This window comes from Castor canadensis, chromosome 13, assembly GCF_047511655.1.
Source record: "Castor canadensis chromosome 13, mCasCan1.hap1v2, whole genome shotgun sequence".
Classification (NCBI taxonomy): domain Eukaryota; kingdom Metazoa; phylum Chordata; class Mammalia; order Rodentia; family Castoridae; genus Castor; species Castor canadensis.
In genome coordinates, this window is record NC_133398.1 from 122,453,590 (window position 1) to 122,475,352 (window position 21,763).

The 21,763-nt window shown below is 44.6% G+C and overlaps 1 protein-coding gene across 15 annotated transcripts in view; it reads left to right on the top strand.

Annotated features, from left to right (window-relative positions):
* Positions 1 to 21,763, top strand: part of Wnk2 (WNK lysine deficient protein kinase 2) — a 128,608-nt gene that overhangs the window by 68,684 nt on the left and 38,161 nt on the right. For 12 of the 15 annotated variants that reach the window (XM_020186437.2, XM_074052515.1, XM_020186473.2 and 9 more), the window contains 7 exons: positions 1,972 to 2,265; positions 2,693 to 2,742; positions 3,569 to 3,737; positions 3,809 to 3,925; positions 7,934 to 8,104; positions 8,242 to 8,287; positions 8,838 to 8,957. In XM_020186437.2, coding sequence (XP_020042026.2) covers positions 1,972 to 2,265; positions 2,693 to 2,742; positions 3,569 to 3,737; positions 3,809 to 3,925; positions 7,934 to 8,104; positions 8,242 to 8,287; positions 8,838 to 8,957 — 967 coding nt within the window. The remainder of the gene's footprint in view (positions 1 to 1,971; positions 2,266 to 2,692; positions 2,743 to 3,568; positions 3,738 to 3,808; positions 3,926 to 7,933; positions 8,105 to 8,241; positions 8,288 to 8,837; positions 8,958 to 21,763) is intronic. The other 3 variants (XM_074052519.1, XM_074052517.1, XM_020186451.2) reach the window with 1 other exon arrangement.

The window sequence follows — 21,763 nt, forward strand, 5'->3', positions numbered from 1 at the left end:
TCATATACCCACATAGCACACTCATATTTGGCCCTTCTAGGATATTCTGTTGAAACCCAAGTGTATACCTTGGGGAAGGAAGAGCTGACCTGGGCACCTCCCCCCTGGTTACCTCATCTAGGTGTCTTCTGCACCTGTCAGCACCCCCTGCCCATGGGAGCCCCACACATGGGCATCTTCCCACCTGGACACTCCCACTTGGGCATCTTCCATCCTGGCCTCACTCTGGTTCTGAGCCCTGACAGCTTTGTGGCTGGGGCATGGCCCCTGCCTTTTGAGCCTCAGGCATCTTTAATGTGGGGCTAGTGCCTCCTTCTGACTTCATTGTGAGATTCATCTGGATGAAGGGCCCCACATGGAGCACCCCTGGTGCCAGGTGCTGCCGAGCTGTTTTTGCTGATCAAACTGAGTAGAGACCCATGTTCTGAGTACACATGACATCCCCTGGATATTGCTGCTTGCTGTCTTACTTCCAGAGAGTTGTGTGCTTGGAGAAAAAGGACTACTGGCTGGCAAACTAGCGTTTCTCTTAAAAACAAAACAAAATAAAACAAACAGTGGGAACAAGAGCATCAGACTCGTGCCCTCACTGAGTTAGCCACCTGGCTAAAAGATGTCAGCTGCCACTCAGCCCACTAATTCCCAGTGCTGGTCTGCTTCTGGGGAAAGCCAAGAGCAGGAGGCATGGTTTGGGCCTTTCTGCCTGGTGCTGGGTTCCTCACAAGTTGCTCCGTGGCCATCGTACAGGCTGACTAGCAGAGGGTCTAGAAGCTTATTGATGAGCTGGGCTGGCCACCCCAAAGGCACCCCTGTCTGCAGCAGCTGGGCGTTTGTCCAGGAAAGCTGTCTTCCTGTTGGCTTCAGAGTGGTGTCTGAGCTGGCTCAGGCTGTTGACAGAGGGGCTCAGGCCAGCAGGCCCTAGTGAGTGCACCTGTTCCATTCCTGAGAGGTACAGACATTCCTCGAGTCTTCAGCCTTCTCAACCCCTGCTGTGGCAGACTGTGACTTGTCATCTTACCTTTTGGCCCCAGAAAGCTTCTAGAAAGAGATAAGCACAGTGGGAAGCCAGCGTGAACGGCAGGCTACCCTGCAGGAGGTTGTGTCTGTGAACTCTCTCAGGGTGCACTTGTGACCAGGAAAGGCCACCCCATGCTCTGAACTAAAGCAGAAAGCCACTCAGGAGCAGGACGTCAAAGGGTGACAGCAGGTGCCCAGCTTGTATATTAAGTGTGTTAGTTATATCTATTGTTACCTTTTCGTCACTGTGACAACCAGCGGGGAGAAACAGTTTAAAGGAGGAAAGATAGATTTTTGGCCCATGGTTTCAAAGGTTTCAGATCATGGTCAATTGGCTCCATTGTTTCTGGGCTCCTGGTGAGGCAGAACATCATGGTGGGGAGTGTGTGGCAGAGCAAAGTCACTTCTCTTGCTGGCCTGGAAGCAGGGCCACTGTGCTTCCAGATAAAGAAAGGGGCTGGGTCAAAGTTTATCTTTCCACGCCACGTCCCCATTGATCTACTTCCTCCACTTGGACTCCGCCTCCCAATAGTGCCATCAAGGGATTAATCCATTGATTCAGTCAGAGCTTGAGGATCCAGTCATCTCTCAATAACGCTACCAGCTAGGGACCAAGCCTAGCTAGGACATGAACCTTTTGGGGTACACCTTATGTCCAGGTCACCTTCTGACTTTTTATTGGACTTAGAAGTTCCTAAATGACGAGCAGACTAGGTATTACCACATGGGTAGATTTTACACGGAAAGGGATGTGAAGACATCCACCTGTTTTCTTCTGTTAGCCCCACAAGCGAAACGTGCCCTAAAGGAAGGGCTCACCACCTTCAGGGAGTGTGGATTGGAAATGGATGTTCCCACGCACCACCCCCTGCCAGCTCCTGTGCTCATTACTGTGCCTAGGCATGTCCGCCTTACCCCAAGCAGCCAACCTGCATCCCTATCCCTGTGCCCCAGGTCCTGCTGGCTCATCCGCCTCCGTACACGGTGGAAGTTGCTGCTCCGGTCCCCACCATGCCCCTGCCGCCTGCTGTCCTCTCTCCACCTCTGCCAGATGTGCTGCCCCCTGCTGCTCCTGAGCTCCTGCCTAAGTTCCCCAGCTCCTTGCCCCCCACAGTGGTGGCCGCTGCTCAGAGTGTGCCCACTCAGATGGCCACACTCCTTCCGCCAGCTAACCCGCCACTGCCCACTGGGCCTGTGATTGCTGGCCCCTGCCCACCCGTCCAACTGATAGTGGAACCAGCCCAAGAGGTGTGTGTCTTGTCCCTGCTCACAGCCATTTGGGGTCTGTTCTGTGAACCTTGGTTCTCAGTCCTGGGAGGTGGAGTGTGCTCTGGGACAGCCACACAGTCCTGTTCTTGTCTCTCACTCGTCCCATAAGCCCATGAAGATAAAGGGAATGAGTTTTATAAATGGGTCTGGAAAACACTTGCCCCTGGAGAGGTTGCAAAAGCCCGTGTGTCCTCTTTTAGGGGTCCTCAAAGTGTGGTAGTGATTTTGGAGAGGAAGCAACTTTCTGCTTTTAGAGAGCCACTTGGCTCCAAGCCTTTCAAAAAGATGAAAACCTCCCTGCTGGCCCCTGTGTGGGGCCCCCTGGCTGCAGGCTGGGCAGGGGGTGGGGTACACTTAGGAAGCTGAAGCACCATGACCCAATCCCTTCACTCTGGTTTTATTTCAGGAGCAGGCCTCTCGGGATAAGCCTCCTGGCCTCCTGCAAAGCTGTGAGAGGTACCCGTCCAGCCTGACCTGGGGATGGGTGGGGGTGCAGGTCCAGGCACCAGCTTAGCCCAACCCCCGCTGCTGTTTCACTTGGATCCTGCCCCAGTTTGCCTGGTTGCCATTGGGATTTTTAACACGTGGCACCCCCTTTTCCAAATCTGACCTGGTTAAGTCTCCAGGACCTTCTCTCAGGGTCTTTGGCAGCCCTGGTTGAAACCTGGTTGTTGGAGGCTGTCTGCTGTAGTCTGGGTCCTGGTGCTGATCTGTGTGCTGAGGGCGTTCCAGTCCAGAAGGGAGCGACTGTGGGCAGAGCTGGCAGTGCACAGAGACCTAGAGGTAGAGGAGGGAGCCAGCCAGGATCCCCCATGGGTAGGACAGAGTTGGCCTAGCTCCTTGTGTCCTGGGAAGCCAGTACTCTCCTTACTGAAGGTAGTCATGGGAAGTGACCATGGGCCGCACCTTGATAATATACCAGAAGCTGGGTCCTGAGTATATTAGACACCTCCAGACTCTCTGCAGTCCGCAGCCCTGAGTGGCTGCTGTGTTCCTGTTGCTCAGATGGGGAAACTGAGGCACATGGGCTCACCTCAACAGATCAAGAAGCTGAGAGAGCCAAGGTCATGTAGCCAGTAACTGGGAAGCTGTCCCTGTACCACCAAGGATGAGCACTACAGGGAGGAACAGGGTCTTAGGGTCCCTTCACAGGGTGGTTGCCACCTCTGCAAGTCATGGCTTCAGGCCCTGAAGGTTTTAAAGCCTCCAGGCTGGCTGGGCTGACCACAGCGGACTTGCTGATCATCCGTGGATGCCATTAATATTCTTGGTTTTTGCTTAGCTATGGTGGCTCTGATGTCACTTCTGGAAGAGAGCTGAGTGACAGCTGTGAAGGAGCCTTTGGAGGGGGCAGGCTGGAGGGCAGGGCTGCCCGGAAACACCACCGCAGGTCCACACGTGCCCGCTCCCGGCAGGAGAGGGCCAGCCGGCCCCGGCTGACTATCCTGAATGTGAGTGGCTAGGGTGTGGGGTACGGGTTCAGTGTGGTGTTCTCCACAGTCTGACCATCTGCTTCCTGCAGGTGTGCAACACAGGAGACAAGATGGTAGAGTGCCAGCTGGAAACGCATAACCACAAGATGGTGACCTTCAAGTTTGACTTGGATGGGGACGCACCTGATGAGATTGCCACGTACATGGTGAGGCTGGGCCCGGGTGGCGAGGTCATCTCCTTGCAGCCCTTGGGCACATGCAGGGGCAAGCATGTTGAGCTCAGCCCTGTATGGCCGTGTTGGGTGGCCTGTGGGTCAGGCTCAGTGTCTGGGGGCTGTCCCCAAGAGCTGTGGGTCTACAGTCAAGTGCAATGACTCTTGCACCTGGGGATGTGGACTCCTCCCCCTGCTGAGCAGAAACCGCCTGGATGTGAGAGGGCAGCTGGAAGGGCGTATTCATAACACATACCACCATAGGATGGTGTGCCTCCACCTCAGTCTATCCCTCAGAATAAAAGGAGGGCCTTGAGAGCATGTGACACAGAGGAGCCAATGGAAATGGCATCCTCATAGGCTGATGAAACATGGTTTCTGCTCAGAGCCATCTGTCAGCCTCCCCATGGAAGTGCAACTCAGCCCCACAGTGCATCCCTGTTCTCCCAGCTCTGTCTGCACCTTCATCCAGAGCTGCCCCTCTTTGCCAGAGCAGACACGGCCTCATTCACAGGCTTCTCTTGGTCATGTGCCTGTATCCCAGGGACTTCTGCTGTGTTCCCAGCTTCTGGCCCTGCTAGGTGTGGGGTCTTGGGCCTCAGGAACTGTTCTGCTGAAAGCACACACAGACACGAACAAAAAGAATGTACTTGTGTATGCCAGACTTGCTGGCCCATCAAGGACCACAGAACAGGTTAACATCCTTCCTAGGTCAGCATTCATGCAGGAGGGGAGTTTTAAGAAGCCATGTCCTAAGAAAGCCGCTGGCAGTGGTGACCCATGCTGCCCCTCCTCACCCCAGGTGGTCCCCAAGCACAGTGAGTGAAGCTAGTGTGATAAGGAAACAGAGTGTGAAATATAACTGCTGTATTCAATAACTTGGCGCTGGAGGTCAACAAAAAATTGCCCCTTGGACTGTTGTCCCCTGGCTATCTCATTAAATTCAGGAAAGCCCTGCCATCTGCTTCTGGGACAGTCGCATGCCTCAGTGTCTGCCTCATCCCAAGCCCTTCCTGGAGCCTAGGCCCTGGCACAGTTGCCTCGGAGTTAGAGAATTAACGTTTCTGCTGCTTGCTAAAATGGTTGGGAGGACATGGCTCGAGACCATTGCAGTAGCTTGCAGATGATGGGCTTGGCTCTGAACGCAGCACAGACCACCTGGGGCTTAGCAGTTGGGAGCAAGAGTGGGCTGAGGGGTGGAAAATAACCTAAGAGGAAGCATCACAGTACTGAACCCCGTTGGATGGTGTGTCTGAATGCCCTATGCTCTGGCCACGCACATTCACAATGGTCAGCGGGGACTGCCTGGCCTTCTCATGCCAGGAACAAGTGCGGTAGTGTTTCCAGAGGTCCTGCCCTCCAGCCTGCCCCCCTCCAAAGTGTTTTCACATCTTCCACTCAGCTATGTCCCAGAATTCTCTGGATATTTGAGTTAACTTGGCGTCGATTCCAGGTTATACCTGAACCCTGTTTTGTTTTGTTTTTTTCAGGTTTTTCTTCATTTTTAGAGCCTCCTTAGATGAGCAAAACCTACTGCTAAACCCATTTAATAGGATGCTGTGAGGTCATGCCACAGGCCTGCCGTCAAAGTGGGGAAGGAGGCGTTTGATCAGACAGGGCATCTGGGCGGGGGTGGGGCGGGTGTTCTCTCTAAACTGATTTAGCAGGATTCCTGCTATAGCTGGGTTTGGCCCAAGGCAGGAGTTGGCCAGGGTCAAGGCCAGGTGGAGGAGAGGGTCAGAGGTACCCGACTATGGTTTGGCCAGGGACTGACCCTCGTCAGTAGTGAGTGAACCAACACCAGGTCCTCACTCAGCTGCCAGACTTTGACTCTGTACACATCTCTTCCCTCATCTTACCAGGCTGTGTGTGACTTTCCATGTGCATATGTGTTCAGGAATCTTGATGCATCTGAAGTGGTCCCCAGCCTTGTGCTGCCCACTGATCCTGTTTCTGTAGCTCTCTCTCCTGTCCTCCTCACAGATGATGGCTGTAGGAATTGTGTGTTTGCAAACCCTTGTTTTGAGCGGTTTGTGTGTGTGAGGGAGAGAGGGAAGGAGGGAGGGAGAGAAAGAGCGCACAAACACTTTGTGAACTGGAATCTTCTCAGACTTGCTTTTTCATTCATGCTGGTCCTCCTCTCATTTTGTGGCTTTTTCTCTCCTGTACTCTGTGAAAGGTTTGAGTTGGGTATTTTTAAGCTAAGCCATCTAAAACACCTTGTGAGGAAAACCTGATTTAAAGACGCAAATTTGGCCCAGCACCATAACTATCAACGTGCAGCCTCTATCAGCCTCATCCTCGGCCCTTTCCTGCCCTAGGGACAGAGACTTCAGGGGACCAGAGTAGAAGGACAGGTGTGGTGTCAGGGTTGGGTGCTGTTCCCAAAAGCTTTTCTTGATCCTCCCAAGTGTGGGGTGCCAGGCACTCCTCATTGCTCTGGTACTGGTAGATTTGATTGGGCCTTGAGTTCATTATTCTGGCAAAACTTCCTTGCAACATTAAAGGGGAACTGTGGATATTTGCATTAACTTGGCATTGATTCCAGGTTATACCTGGATCTTGTGTCTTAGGATTTTCTCTGTTTCGTTTTTTAGTTTATTTTGCTCTCTTTTAATTTTTTGAAAAGAAATATGTACCTAACAGGAAACATCAAGGGACTCTGGTTCAGTTTCACACAGAGTTAGAACGTTGTGTACGTTCTGTGCACAGCACACTGTGTCACACTGGATGATGGTGGCCCCAGCATCCTGCCTTATGTGCGTTGTACGCATGTGCTGTGCTGAATTAACAAGTGAATCATAGAAGGTAGCATTGAGCATAGGTGAACTCCTGTCTGGGATGGTGTAGTGATGCTCCTGGGGGCGGACCTGGAGGGGATAGGAGGAGCTCCACTTAAGACCAACTTGTTACGGGTGCAGATGTACCTATCCCAAAGTGATCTGGAAGGACAGATGTCCGAGGCTTCCAGGTGATTGCAGAGGTATGTGGATGGGAGGAAGTGCCAAGGCCTGGAAGAGGCAGAGACTGGACACCTCTGAGCAAGGGAAATTCCAGTCTTTCTCCCTGGAGTCTTTACATGGTTTTCTGAGAGGTACCACATCCTATGCCTGAGTGGGTGATGACAAGTGGTGCAGGACGTGAGCAGGGGTACTGAGTACCCACATGAGAATTGGGGACAGTGACTGTATCCTGCTAAGTAAGCCCTGAGGCTTAACAGAGGCTGTGGTGTTCAGGCTGTGCTGTGGGCTACCTGGCTGTCCTTTCTCACTCGCCAGAGACCTAGGCTGTCCTTGCTGTCTTAGGTGCTGGGCAAGGGGTAGAAGACCCCTCCTGTGTGCACAGCATGGCCATGAGGGCCAGTGGGCTGCATGGGTGTCACATCCCCAGCCCATCTGGAGGATGCAAGCCAGCACAAGTGGGCATAGTGCTCTGGAGGGGCGGCCTTCAGAGTCCAGGGTTCAGATGGAGAGACCACAGCCCTGGCAGTGCTCCCTCATGGCATAGGAGCCAGGCTGGAACCTAGACATCTGCCCTAAACAGCCTCTCCATGCCCAGTGTCAGGTCAGCCTGGCTCAGTCTGGTTGATTTTGGAGACACTCTTTCTGGACTTTGCACTGAGAAGAGCCACATCGCTGTTAGGTGGAACCTGTGTTGAGAATAACCCATGAGAAGGCCACCCTCGAGTTCCAGTGAAAATCAGGCACAAGCCTCCTGGACAGAGCCATGTGGAGAGGCGCATATAAGAAACTCCCAGGGTCAATGCTGGGAGCAACAGGCCATCCCTCTGAGGGGACTTTCCTAGCCTCAACTGCTTTGTCTATCCCTAGAGTCATCTACTTCTCTCACTGGACCATGCAACCTCTATATGGGGACATGACCCTTTGCCACATCTTCCCCTGGGGCCTAGGACAGCGTGGAGAGCCATACCTCCCCGAGGAAGCCCTAGTATAGCCATGGCCTGCAAGAGGTCATCACCAGCCATACCATGTCCCCTTGCAGGTAGAGCATGACTTCATTCTGCCAGCTGAGCGCGAGACATTCATTGAGCAGATGAAGGACGTCATGGACAAGGCAGAGGACATGCTCAGTGAGGACACAGACATTGATCACGCCTCTGATGCGGGGGCCAGCCCACCGCATCTGAGTACCTGTGGCCTGGTCTCTGGGGAGGTGAGAACCTAGGTCCCCAGGGAGCAGTGGTGGATGTGGGGGTGGGGGGGCGGTGGGAAGGGCAGATGCTTCAGCTCTGCAGGAAGTTCTCACTAAGTGTGGGCTGTGCTGACTTCCGATCCCTCTCCTTCATGCAGGAGAGTGGGCAGTCCCAAGCAAACGCCCCCGTGTATCAGCAGAACGGTGAGTCTGCCCCCGCCTTCGGCCTCTGGGAGCAGCATTTCCCGAGGTCCCTCTGCTCTGCAGCAGGGGGTTGCGCAGAGGCCTTCATTGCACCTGGTGGCAGAGAGTTGGGTTATTGCACTGGAGGGATATGAGAGTATGTGGAGAAGGAGGTCTCTACCTGGGAATGGCTCCCCTGTCTGAGGACCATTGCCTACTGTCTGACATCACCACTTGCAAGGCTGGTACTAAGGGCACCTGGGAACTAAGCCCGAGTCAGGACTTCTGAGAGTGAGGTGTCCCTGGTCAACTGCTCAGCTCTCATCTAGGGGAAGGAAGAGCAATGGAAGCCCCTCCCTAGGACCTCTTCATCAAGGGGCCTGGGGCCTCCTATCATGAAGGGAGCTATTTAAGATTATTAGAGGGCCCATGGTTTTCTGGAGAAAACCCTATAGGTACAAACGAGTTGTTGCTTGGAGCCCCCATTGGCCATTCTGGTGCAGCATCAGGGGTCGCCTGCTCTAGAGAGAGACTTGCTCCCTCAGCACGTCGTTTATGTTCTGCTTCTCAGTCCTGCACACGGGGAAGAGATGGTTTATCATCTGTCCAGTGGCTGAGCACCCAGCGGCCGATGCCCCTGAATCATCACCCCCACTTCCTGTAAGCTCCCTGCAGCCAGAAGCCAGCCAAGGTAGGAGCAGCCAGAGCACTGCAGCCCTCCCTGGCAGCCCTTGTTGACCTTTCTCCGAGCAGCCCTTTGCTGTTGTGCACTGCTGGCTTAGCTCCAGTGCAAGGGGCTGACCCACACGGATACCTGAAGCTTAGGGCAGCTATGAGGCCATGTCCCCATCTCTCCCTGTTTGCCACTAGATCAGCCTAGTCAGGGCAGCATCTGCTTAAGCGGCCCTGTTACCTCCCCCATGCAGGTGAGACGCCAGCAGCACAGGCGTGTGCTGACGATCTCTGTGCCCTTCCTGCCCCGTGCTATCTAGTGACCCTTGCACCCATCCGTCCTGGTCTGCAGTACACTGTGGTGAACACACCCTGGGGTGTTCAGTTCTGAGACTGTGGATTTTCAGTTGTCCACATGGACATTGATCTGTGCACCTGGGCAGCCACACGCTTGCCACACGCTTGCCTTTGTGCTGTCATTTGAATCTTGATTTTTGTGGTGCTTTGGGAGCCCAAAATAATCATTCAAACAGATTTAAGGTTTAATTCCCTATCACTTGACAGGAAAGAGTGGCTAATTAAGTAACTTGGCCTAACATTATGGTACATTCGTGAAAAATGTTTGTGAATCAGTTTTGATTTTCTATCATGTGTTTCCATTGACTTCTGTTATACTTGTAGAGTTTTGTTGGTACAGGGAAAAAGATCAGCCTCCTAGTAAAACCCTCAGTTTGCCATACACTGTGGAGCGGTGGGCCCAGCCTGATCTGAGGAGTCAGGGACCAGCAACTTTATCTGGAAGAATCACTTTAAAAAGGAGAATTTGTTCACATGCTATCTCTTCTTTGTACTGTGCACACTCCCTGGTACAAGAAGAACCTTTACTAAAATGAAGGTAAACTTTGGTGAGTGTAGTCTAGGGGCCAGTGTGGAGTGAAGAGTGCAGAGATAGGACTGGGCATGGTATAGCACATCCATAAATCCAGCTTCTCAGGAAGTGGAGATCAGGAGGATTGTGGCTTAGGTCAGCCTGGGCAAAATATTAGCAAGACACCATCTCAGCCAATAAACCAGGCTTGGTAATGTGCATCTGTAATCTCAGCTGGTTTTCGGCCAGCCTGTTTTTGTTTTTTTAAATATGTGAGACCCTATCTGAAAAATAACTAAAAAGCAATAAAGGGCCAGGAGCATGGCTCAAGCAGTAGAGCTTCTACCTAGCAAGTGTAAAACCCTGAGTTCAAACCCCGTACCGCCAAGAAACAAACAAAGCAACAACAGAAAAAAAAAAAAAAAACACTTTGAGAACAGAACTAATGGATAAACCCCACCCAGGTTCTAGCTTGGCTCCTGAGTGACACATATCAATTTCAGATCAGATTAGAGCTGCAAAATCACTGAAAACTGAACCAACTGGAACCACAGCCCACTGGAGATAGGTTGCAACTTGCAGTCTGCACCTGACCATGTTGATTGCCTGCTAACGCAAAAGTACCAAAACTCACCATATGGTTTAAACAAGATTCAAGATTTCATACTATCAGCCAGGTGCCAGTGGCTCATGCCCTATAACCATACCCTTTTGGAAGGCTGAGATCAGAGCAGGATCATGGTTCGAGGCTAGCCCGGGCAAGAATAGTCTGTGAGATTCCATCTCAATGGAAAAAAGGTGGGTGTGGTATCACACACCTGTCACCCCAGTGATGATGGGAAGCATAAAACAGGAGGATCATGGTCCAGGCAAGCCTGAGCAAAAAGCAAGATCCTATCTCCAAAATAAGCAGAGCAAAAGGAGTTGGTGGAGTAGCTTAAGCAGTCGAGTGCATGCCTAGCAAGTGCAAGGCCCTAGTTCAAACCCCAGTACTGAAAAAAAAAATCATAATATCATTTAAGATACTGGGAATAGAATCCAAAATTATTTGGCAAGTGAAAAACCACGACAAACCAACACATTGAATGCCAGGATGGCACAGGCGTTGGAATGCTTTGATACCTTCAAGCAGCTGTTGCAGGCTAGGGATAAAGCTCAGTGGTTAAATATTTGCCCAACATGCATAAGGCCCTGGGTTCAATCCTCAGTACCAAAACAAACAAACAAATAAATAGAGCAGCTATTATAAATATGCTTGAACAAGCATTCACAAACAGCCTTGAAATAAATGTTAAAGTGGGAAGTTTTGCCAACGAAGAGGATGTAAAGAAGAAGGGAATGGAAGTTTTAACATTGGCAATGAAAACACCTGAAATTATCCAACTAGAACACAGGAAGGACAGAAGAGCATCAGTGTACTTTCAAGGACCTATAGACAATAACAAAAGGTCTTAACACTTGTGTCAGGGTTCTAGGAGAGGTGAAAGGTACGTACAGTGCTGAGAAAATATTGGAAGAAACAAGACGGGAAAGTCCTCAAATTTGACAAAAAGCATAACCTAGCGAGTTAAGAAACTGAGCAAACCCCAAACAGCTTCAATCAGAGAAATCCACATCTGTACACTTTATCCAACTGCTAACATGAAACACAAAGAAAAAAATGGTGAGAGCAGTGAGAAAAAAATGGTGCATTACCCAGATGTACTGCAGAGTTCTCACCAGAAACCACAGTTTCCAGACAGAAGCAACATAGAACTAAAAACTCTCAAAAGGGTCAGGGGGCGTAGCTCAAGTGGTAGATTGCCTGCCTAGCAAGTGTGAAGCCCTGAGTTCAAACCCCAGAACCAAATAATATGGGTAAAAAGAAGGCGGAAGGTAAAAAAGGTAGAATGCGCAAACATGTCTCGAAAGAATACTGGAGTAGCTATTTTAACTTCAGACAAATGACGTCAGAGCAAAGAAAATTACCAGGGCTAAAAGGAGATACTACATATTCATCAGAGAACCAATTAATCAAAAATATAAAATAGTCTTCAATGTGTATGCATCTAATTGTGGAGCTTCAAAACAAGTTGAACTAAGCTGAGTGTGAACATGCCTGCAGTGCCCGTAGTCTCAGCAACTGAGAGGCTAAAGCAGGAGGATCTCGAGTTCAAGGATAGCCTGGGTTGCATAGTGAGATCCTGCCTCAAGCACCCAAAGGAGGAGGGGAAAAAATACAAAAAAAAAAAATCAAAACAACAATAAAAAACCCTAACAGACCTAGAAGGACATGTCCAACTGAACTGTCTGAGGCCATGGATGACTTTGTTCTTTGCTTCTTGTGTGTTTGTTTCCTGTAATGCACATGTTAACTTAAAAAATAAAGGTTATTTTAAAACAAAATAACAAAAACCTCTAACGGAAATAAAAGCAGAAACAACAGTTCTACAAATGCAGTTGGAGACTTCATTACTCCTCTCTCAGTAATAAATGAAACAGACAGAAACAGCAACACAATGGATTTGAGCCTCAGTGTGAACCGGTTTGACTTAATTGACATAGAACACTCAACATCAAAAGAATGCACTCTCTTTTCCTGTACATCTTGGGACAATTACCATATCCTGAGTTATAAGACAAACCTAAGGAATAAAAAGAGTAGGCATTATGTTCTTTGATACAGTGTAACTAAGAATTAATAGCACTTCTAAGTGATTGGGGAAAGAAATAGTCTCAGGGAAAATTAGAAAATATTTTGGAATTAGCATGAAAATATGACATAATAAAATTTGTGAGATGAAGCCAGTGATACTTAGAAGGAGATTTACAGCACTAAATACTTGGACAAGAAAAGAGGTCTCAAATCAATAATGCAGCTTTCTATCGTAAGAAACAAAAATTAATACAAAATAAATCCAAAGCAGGCAAAATGAAGAAAACAAAGAACAGATACCAGTGAAATGTAGAACAAACAAAATAGATACAAGCAATAAAGCCAAGCCTGGTTTTTTGAAAAAAAAAAAGGTCAATAAAATTTTAAACCTGTACCAAGACTGACAAAGAAAAAGACATAAAATGCCAGTGTCAGGAGTAAAAGAGGCATAGCACTATAGATACAGGATAAAGGAATGATAACAAGAGTAATATAAGCAAGCCTACAGACACCAACTAGACAATGTATATGAAAATAACTCATTTTTTAAAAGCAACAAACTGCTAAAACTCATCCAAGATGGGATAGCTGAAACAATCCTATCCTTATTGAAAAGACTGAATCTAAAGTTTAAAATCTCTGCAAAGAATTTTCCAGGTCCAGATGATTTCACTGGCAAATTCTACTAAACATTTAAACAAGATGTAACACCAATGCTAGAAAATCTCTTCCAGAAGGTATAAGAGGAAGTAGCACTTCCCAAATCATTTGAAGAGGTTAGCATTAATTACCCTTTTAGCTCCACCTTTTTTTTTTACCAAGATGCAAGAGTGATTCAATGAAGAAAGGTAGTATTTTCAATAGATGTATTGAATAATGGCTCATTCTCAAAAAAAAGAAAAGAATCTTGATCCTAAGCCTCACATCTATGTAAATATTAATGCAAAACTATGACTTTAGAAGTTGCCTGTACCTGGGGTTCAGATCCAAGGTATCAGATCTGCAACAGAGAAAATGGGTAAGTCAGACACTCAAAACTAAAATCTTTTACTCTGTGAAAGCCATCATTGAGAGAGTGAAAAGATGACTTATAGACTGGGAGAAAATAATTAAAAATCACATATCCAACCTAGTTTTTGTATCTGGAATATGTAAAGAATTCTCAAAACTCAACAGTAAGGCAATAACTCAATTAAGAAATGGGCAACCAACTTGAAGAGTCACCTCACCAAAGAAGATATTGTATGGCAATTAAGCCCATGAAAGTTGTTTAATAAAATTAAAGACACTCAGAGGAACCACCATGCACCTGTTTTGATGGTTAACCTTATAATATCAAGTGGAAGTCTATGGAACAACTGGAACTCAAAAATTTCTGGTGGTGATGTGAAATGGTACAGCCATTCTGGAAAAACAGCAGTTGATTATAAAGAACACACTGTATGTCATAGCAGTTTCACTCTTCAGAATTTACTCGAGAAACATGAAAACTCACATTCACTTAAACACGTATATATGAATGATATAACATTTGTATTTGCCTACTTGTCCAAACTGGATACAACCTAACTATTCTACAGTGGTGAATTGATAAACATCATACTGTGAAAAAGTAACAAATTATTGGTAAATGCCTCAACATGGGTGAATGTCAAAGGCATTTTACTAGCCAGGTACCATTGACTCATACCTGTAATCCTGGGTCCTTAGGAGGCTGAGATTGAGAGGACTGCAGCTTGAGGCAATCCTTACAACCCCCATCTCCAAAATAACCCCAGCAAAATGGATCAGAGGTATGGCTCAGGCAGTAGAGCACCTACTTTGCAAGCATGAAGCCCTGAGTTCAAACTCCACTGCCACCAAAAACAAGAGAAGACCTTTTACTGAAAGATGTTAGTCTCAAAAGGCTATGTATTGTATGATTCCACGTATGATGACATTCTTGAAAGAAGTAAAGTATAATGACAAATAATAGCACTAGTGCTTGACAGGAGTTAAGGAAAGAGTATGACTATAAAGAGTTCGTGCAAGGAAGTTTTTTAAGGTAATGGAATTTTTTGTATCCTGACTGTGGTGGTAATTACCTGAATATGTATGTGTCTTAAACCTCATAGGACTCTGTGCCTAACTAAAAAATCCACTTTTCTGTATGATAATTTTAAAAGATTTGTTTCTTAGTTCACATAGGTTGAAAAAAATAACCAGGCAGATTATGAGGCAAGATAGCATGAAGGAAAAGCAGCAGAAACAACTAACACTAAAATGACACTCAGACTTCTCTACTTTAGGGGAAGACCAAAAAGTAGGCACTGTATATTTTCCTTCAGAAAAATTAGCCCTAAATACTCCTCTTGTTTACCTATCAAATCTTCAGAGATTTACCTGAAAAGATTTCTTTCAAATTAACCCAACAGCTTCCTACAGCAAAGGCCAAGAATGTTTATAGGAATACATTTTTATCCGAAACCAGTAAGTTAATTTTTTCATTGGTATCCAATCACCAGATAGGACAAAATGAGAAAAATCCTATATTCTAAGTCCACTCATAGACAATGAAAATGCTAGAATTAGCAGACAAGCACAGTAAGACAGGTAACACAACCATATTGTGTATGTTCAAAGGGCTATGGGAAAGCAATGTACTTTGCAATATTGATAAACTAGAACCAGAAAAAAAATTTATACAATCATCTCAATAAATTCAAAAAAGGCATTTGACAAAATCTGACAGCATTCTCAGCAAACTTGGAATAGTAGAAAATTTCCTCAATTTAATGAAGAGAATGTAAGTCCTATACTTAATAGCAAATGACTGGAAGTTTCCCCTGAACATCAGGAACAAGACAAGAATGTCTTTTCTCACTACCTCTGTTCATTTTACTGAGATTCCAGGCAGTTCAGTTGAATTAGAAAAGGAGCAAAAACCATCTGGACTAGAAAGAAATAGCTAAAACAATCTTTTACTTACAGAAAGCATGTTTGTGTAGCTTATCCAGTGGAATCTCCAAGAAAAGCTACTTGAACCAACAACTGAGCTGGGTTATAGGTTATATGATCAAGATGCAAAAATTATATACCAATGATAATAAACTGAAATTCTAACAAAAGTATTTGGGGTTAAGCTTGACAAAATTTGTGTAAGACCTTTACAATGAAAGCTACAAAATCAAACCACGGGAAATTAACTATGGGAATTAAAGAGCCAGCAAGTGCCCTGTTCAAGGTTGTTGAGCCAACTCTGAATTTTACATGAAAACACAAAGGACATTAGAATTTGGAGAAAGAAGAATTAAATTAAGCCCCTCAAAATCCCTGATTTCAATAATTTATTATAAAACCGTGGTAACCAAAGCAGTGCGATGGTGGCCTATGGAGAGACAAAGAGATCAATAAAATGAAATAGACCAGAATGAGACCCACATTACATAAAGATGCTTGATTTTGGTAAACGGGCAAAGGATACTCACTGAAAACAGTCTTCTTAGTGTTAGAATAGTTAGCTGATTGTCATATACAAAAGAAATGAATGTCAATCTGTACTTCACATTGTCTACAAAAATCAATTCCAAAACTGAAATGTACACCTCAATGCAATACTGAAAACTGCTAGAAGTGTGGTAGAAAAGACAGGAGAACATTTGTGTGACCTTAGGTTAAGCAGAGATGTCTCAGATACAATAGCAAAGCATGAACTGTAAGAGAGAAATTTTTGTAAATTGAATTTCCTCAAACTTTAAAATGTCTACTTTTGAGAGTAGACTTCTAGGAGCATGAGAAGACAAGTCAGAGACTAGAAGAAAAAAATGTACACAAAGCATTTATGTGACAGTGGACTTGTATCTGGATAATATCGGGAACTCTCAAAATGCAATAGTAAGAAAATAAGCTAATAAAGGGCTGGGGGTGGGGCGGGGGAAGAGCCGAGTGGTAGAAGGCTTGCTGAGCCATGTGCAAGGTCCTGTGTTCCATCCCAGCACTAAGAAAAGAAAAAAGAAACAACAATCCTACCAGTATAACCATATGATGCACACAAAGAAAAATTTTGTATGGATGTTTCAGCTAAGACATTTGTAAGTGCCAAACATGTCTAGAAAAGGTAATTATTCAAGCAGGAGAAGTAGGAAATGCAAGTTAAAAACAATGAGATACCACTTTACACATATTAAAATAATTGGGATTTAAAAGATCAAGTGTTAGAGAGGATGTAGTGAAACTAGAACTCTTGTGTACTATATGAAATGGTTCACAACTTTGGATAATTTCTTTAAAAAGTAAACATACACCTAGCACGTGTTTCAACCGTGCCGTGTCTAAATACAGTCATCTTTCTGTATGTGAGAGGATTGGTTCTGGGACCCATCCGCCCTCTTGGATACCAAAATCTGTGACTGCTTATGTTCCCTATGTCAAGTGATGGGTATTTGCACAGAACCTGTGTGCATCCTCCCCCATGGGTTAAATCATCTCTCAATTACTTATAATAACTAATGCAATGAAAATCTTCTGTCCATGGTTGTTACACTGTCTTATAATGGGACTCATGGCAAGAAAAAAGTCTATACATGTCCACTGCAGATGCAGTTTTTAAAAAATATTTTCAACTGGAGTTTGGTTGAATCCGTAGATATGAAACTCCTGGATTCAGAGAATGGACTGTACTGATCCACAAAAAACTAAAGCAGATGTCTGTACAAAGTCTTGAACAGGAACGTTCAGAGCAGTTTGAGTTATAGTAGCCACACCTGGCAACAGCAGGTGTCCATCAGCAATTGGACAGATGGACGCATTTGTGCTTTATCCATACAGCATAGCACCACTGTGTCATAGAAAGGAACCAACTAATGATACTCATCTTAGGATGGATCATTCTCAAAACAATTATGTTGACTGAAAGAAGACAAATGTACAACGTGGTTGCGTTTGTGTAGGACACTAGAATATGCAAACACGTCTACAGGACAGAAAGCAGATCACTGGTTGACTGAGAACACAGGTGCTAGGAAGGGAGGAGGGGTGGGTACGAGGTTCTCAAGGAAACATCTGTGGTGCTGGTGCTCACACACTGTGTCAAAACTTATAAAACTCTACTTTAAATATGTTCAATTTAGTTTAGTACTTCTCCCTCAATAAAACTGCTAACAAGCAATATTAACAGAAACAGGAAGCCCTTGGAGATTTCAGGTCAGGGAGTCATTAGACTGCTGACTGTGCTTGCTAACCATGTTAAGAGAAACAAGTGACTAGATTGAAAATAAAAACCTCCATGGATGGTTTGTATGATGTTGAAGAGAGATTACCAAGCTGAAATGGAGCTCAAAAGAAATTGTTTAAAATAGAATAAGGATAATGAAAATGGTGCGAATAGAAAAGAACTGAGAACTCGAAGGGTTTTGGTGAGGTCAAACACATCATGAAAAAAATGGAAAGCAGTAAGAACCAGGCAAATAAATACAAGTTTGAGGAGATAATACAGAGAAGTGAAATTCCAGGAGCCTCCAAACTCCTGTGTTTTTAAAAATTCACACATAAATATATTGTAGTGAAAGTACTGAAAACCAAAGGTGCATGGAGAAAATTTAAAGGATGTGAAAGAATTTGTTGTTGCTTCTTTCTCATAAAGGAGCAATTCCTCTCTTAGTATCCAGCTTTTCAGTAGACAAAGAAAACTTGTCCTCAAAATGCCGAGGGGGATAAACACCAGCCTCAAATCCTGGTACTAAGATCCTGCTAGAATGAAGGTGAGATACAGAAAGATGCATCACCTACACATCTTAGCTGAAGAATACCTCTAGACCCCAGATGGAAGGTCAGAGTGCAGGTGGGAATAAAAAATGATGGAATTCTGAATCTGTGTGCTGGTAGACCCACATGGAGGCTATCTGTGTGAAAACACAATGTCTTTTGAGGTTTAAGATACTTCTGGCATGTGAAAATTGGACATAATTATCATTGAGTGGGAAATAAAATTAAAGGACTTCAGGGTTCTTCTACTATCTTGGAAGAGCCAAGTAAAGACTGCATTTGGTCACCTCTAGAGTCACCCCTGTAAGCGAGAGAATCCTAAAATAACAGCTAACTTCTATGGGGGGTGGGGGGGAAAAGGAATCTTAAAAAATAAAAATAAGCAAAGAAGGAGAGAAAGAAACATTGAATATAAATAACACATACAAATTCTTAGCAAGATGGTAGTTTTAACCCAAATAAATGAGTAAGTGTAACGGGGCTAAATCTCAAAGACTGTCAAAAGTGAACAACAAAAAAAGCTACACTAAGCCAGTAATAAACTTAGAAGAATTCAAAAGTAAAACAGAGAGACCATGAAAAGACTAACTGAAAGAAAGCTACTAGTGTTTTATTTTTATAAAAATAGACGGCAGATTACTAATGTATTTATTTTTGTATTAGACAGTGGGCTACTAGTATATATATTTTATACTAGACAGTAGACTTTAAGGCAAAAACAGTGGTGAAAGATTCAGCTCTCTGGGAAGATATAGTAATTCAGTATTTATATGTATTTAGTAGCATAGTCTCAAAATACATAAAGCAAAAATTAACGGCACTAAAATAAGGGATACAGAAATTTATAATCATCGTGGGAGATTTCAACTTTTAGAACAGGAAGACAAGATCCATGGAAATACAGAAGATTTCAACCTCAGAATTAGCAGTCTGATAAATGTACAAGGTTTTTAGTGACTGATCCAATTTTATAAAATACTAGAAAATTGAATCCAGTGGTATATGAAAAGGGTATGATAAATGATTAAGTTGCATTGATTTCAGAGTGCAAACTTGTCTTAACTTAATTTGAATAAATAATGTGAATCAGAAGTAAGGAGAGGCACACAGTCATCTCAATTGATGGGAAATTCTATTTTTTTTAAATAAAACAGTGAATATTCTTAATGGTAGAATACTGAATTCCTTCTCTTTGAGAGGGGAAATGTAGTAAGAATGTCCACTACAACCCCTTCTGTAGGGAGGGGAGAGTTGTACAAAACAAATATCTGCCTATATGAACTGGTACCCATTTAATCTAGGTTTTCTTCTACTGCCTACTTCAATCTGAACCACTCTGTGAATGGAAATAAATGCATACTACGTGCCACTTAAGAGACACAGAGCTAGATTATTGCTTTGAATCTCAGTGGAGCTCCCTATTATTGTTAGACAAAGAGTGATATGTTTACTATTACAACTTTTTTATTAAAAATTTGAACAAAAGACAATTTTGACTATAAAATTATTGGTCTAAATGGTAATTCTTTCCAAGGAATACATTTGCTAAACCTTTTCTCATTTTGAAGTAGGAATTGTTGGATTTTGATGGCAGTATGATTTTGTGTTTTTAAACTATGTTTAGTAGCATTTAAATAGATACTGTTTTTACAAGTGATTAAGGTTGGAGGCCAAGCATGGTGGCTTACTCCTGTTCATCCCAGCTACTTAGGAGGTGGGGATAGGGAGAGTCAAGGTTCAAGGCCAGCCTGGGCAAAAAATTATCAAGACCCCCATTTCAGCCAGTCAGCTGGATGTGACAGCAAGAGCCTGTTCTCCCAGTACAGGGGAGGCATAAATAGGAGGGTCGGGGTCCAGGCTGGCCCAGGCACAAACATGAGACCTTATTTCAAAAATAACTAGCAAAAAGGACTGGGGGAATGGCTTAAGTGGCAGCGTATCTGGCTAATAAGCATAAGGCCCTGAGTTCAAACCCCACTACTGCCCCCCCAAAAAAGTGATTAAGATTGGAAAAGAAGGAATAAAACTCTCGCTATTTGTTTATAAAGTGATTGTATACATAGAAATTTAAATTTACAGATAAACTATTTAGAATTGATAAGTGAGTTAGCTAGGTGGCAAGCACCAGTCAAAAAATGAGAAATTTTAAGCCAGATGCCAGAGGCTCACGCCAGTAATCCTAACTACTTGGGAGGTTGAGATTAGGAGGATCAAAATTTGAGGCCATCCTGGGAAAATAGTTCATGAGATCCCCATCTCCAAAATAACCAGAGCAAAATGGACCAGAGGTGTGGCTCAAGTGGTAGGGTGCCTGCTTTACAAGCTTGAAGTTCAAACCCTTGTGTTACCAAAAAAAAAAAAAAAAAAAGAAACAAAAGAAAAAAATTATAAGTTTTGAAAAATTCTACTTACATTAGCATAAAAATATCAAATACCAGAGATAACGCTATCAAAAATATGTAAGACTTTTATACCCAGAGCTATAAAACATTGAAAGAACTTTAAAAGGAAATGCCCAGAAAGATAAGATCCAAAATTGTAAATACTTTACCTTTCCCCAAATGGATCTATAAATCCCTCAGGGTATGGGCAACCATTTGAACCCTTTCCAGTGAGCACCAGTAACTCCTTATATGGTATTTTGGGGAATGGAAAGCCAGGAAAAACCAAGGCAGTCTCTAGGGGAAGGATATTGTTTTACTGAATTTTGTGGCTATTTTGTATTGGAGTCATGGAAACCGCAGATGCTAGAAGCAGCTAGGAAAATCAAGGAGTGGGGTAGAAAAGGTCCCAGACATTGCCATCCACATCGCTGGATGGATGAGAAAGGTCTCACTGCCCAACAGTAGGAACAGGATGATCCTCTCGATAAAAAGGAGTTGAAACAATAGGCTTTCCATGAGGGGGAAATGCTCCTTGTCTCTACTGTCACACCATACACAAAACTCAGTAACAAGTGGGTTGAGAATCTGTATAAAAGTCAAAACAAATAGAGAAATAATAGAGAAAAGTATCTTATTTGTCTAGTGGAGGGCAGGCAGATATGCTGCAGTCCAACACAAAAGGCTGGAGAAGAGACTGGCTACAAATTGGTTAAATTCGACCACATTAAAGTGAAGAGCTGTAGTTCAAGACACCACTAGTTGAGCACCAGTCACAGAGGGAGAGGAGAGAACACATTTACAGTACATAGGACCAATAAACCATTCTTATCCAGCAAATATGAACAACTCTTGCAAATGGACCAATAAACCATTCTTATCCAGCAAATATGAACAACTCTTGCAAATGGAAAAGAACGACAACTTGGTAGAAAAATACACAAGAAACTTGGACAGCTGTGTCATAAAAGAAGATATCCAGGTGGCTAATACACATATGAAAAGGTGCTCCATTTAACTAGTTGTCAAGGAAATATAAGTCAGAACCACACCTGTTACGGTGGCTGAAACCAAACAAACAAAAAGCAACCAAAACCTAGAATGACAAGGATGTAGAGAAATGGGAACCTTTGTGTACAGCTGGTGAGATCGTAAATGAGTACAGCCATTATGGAGAACAGTGTGGCAGTTCCTCAAAA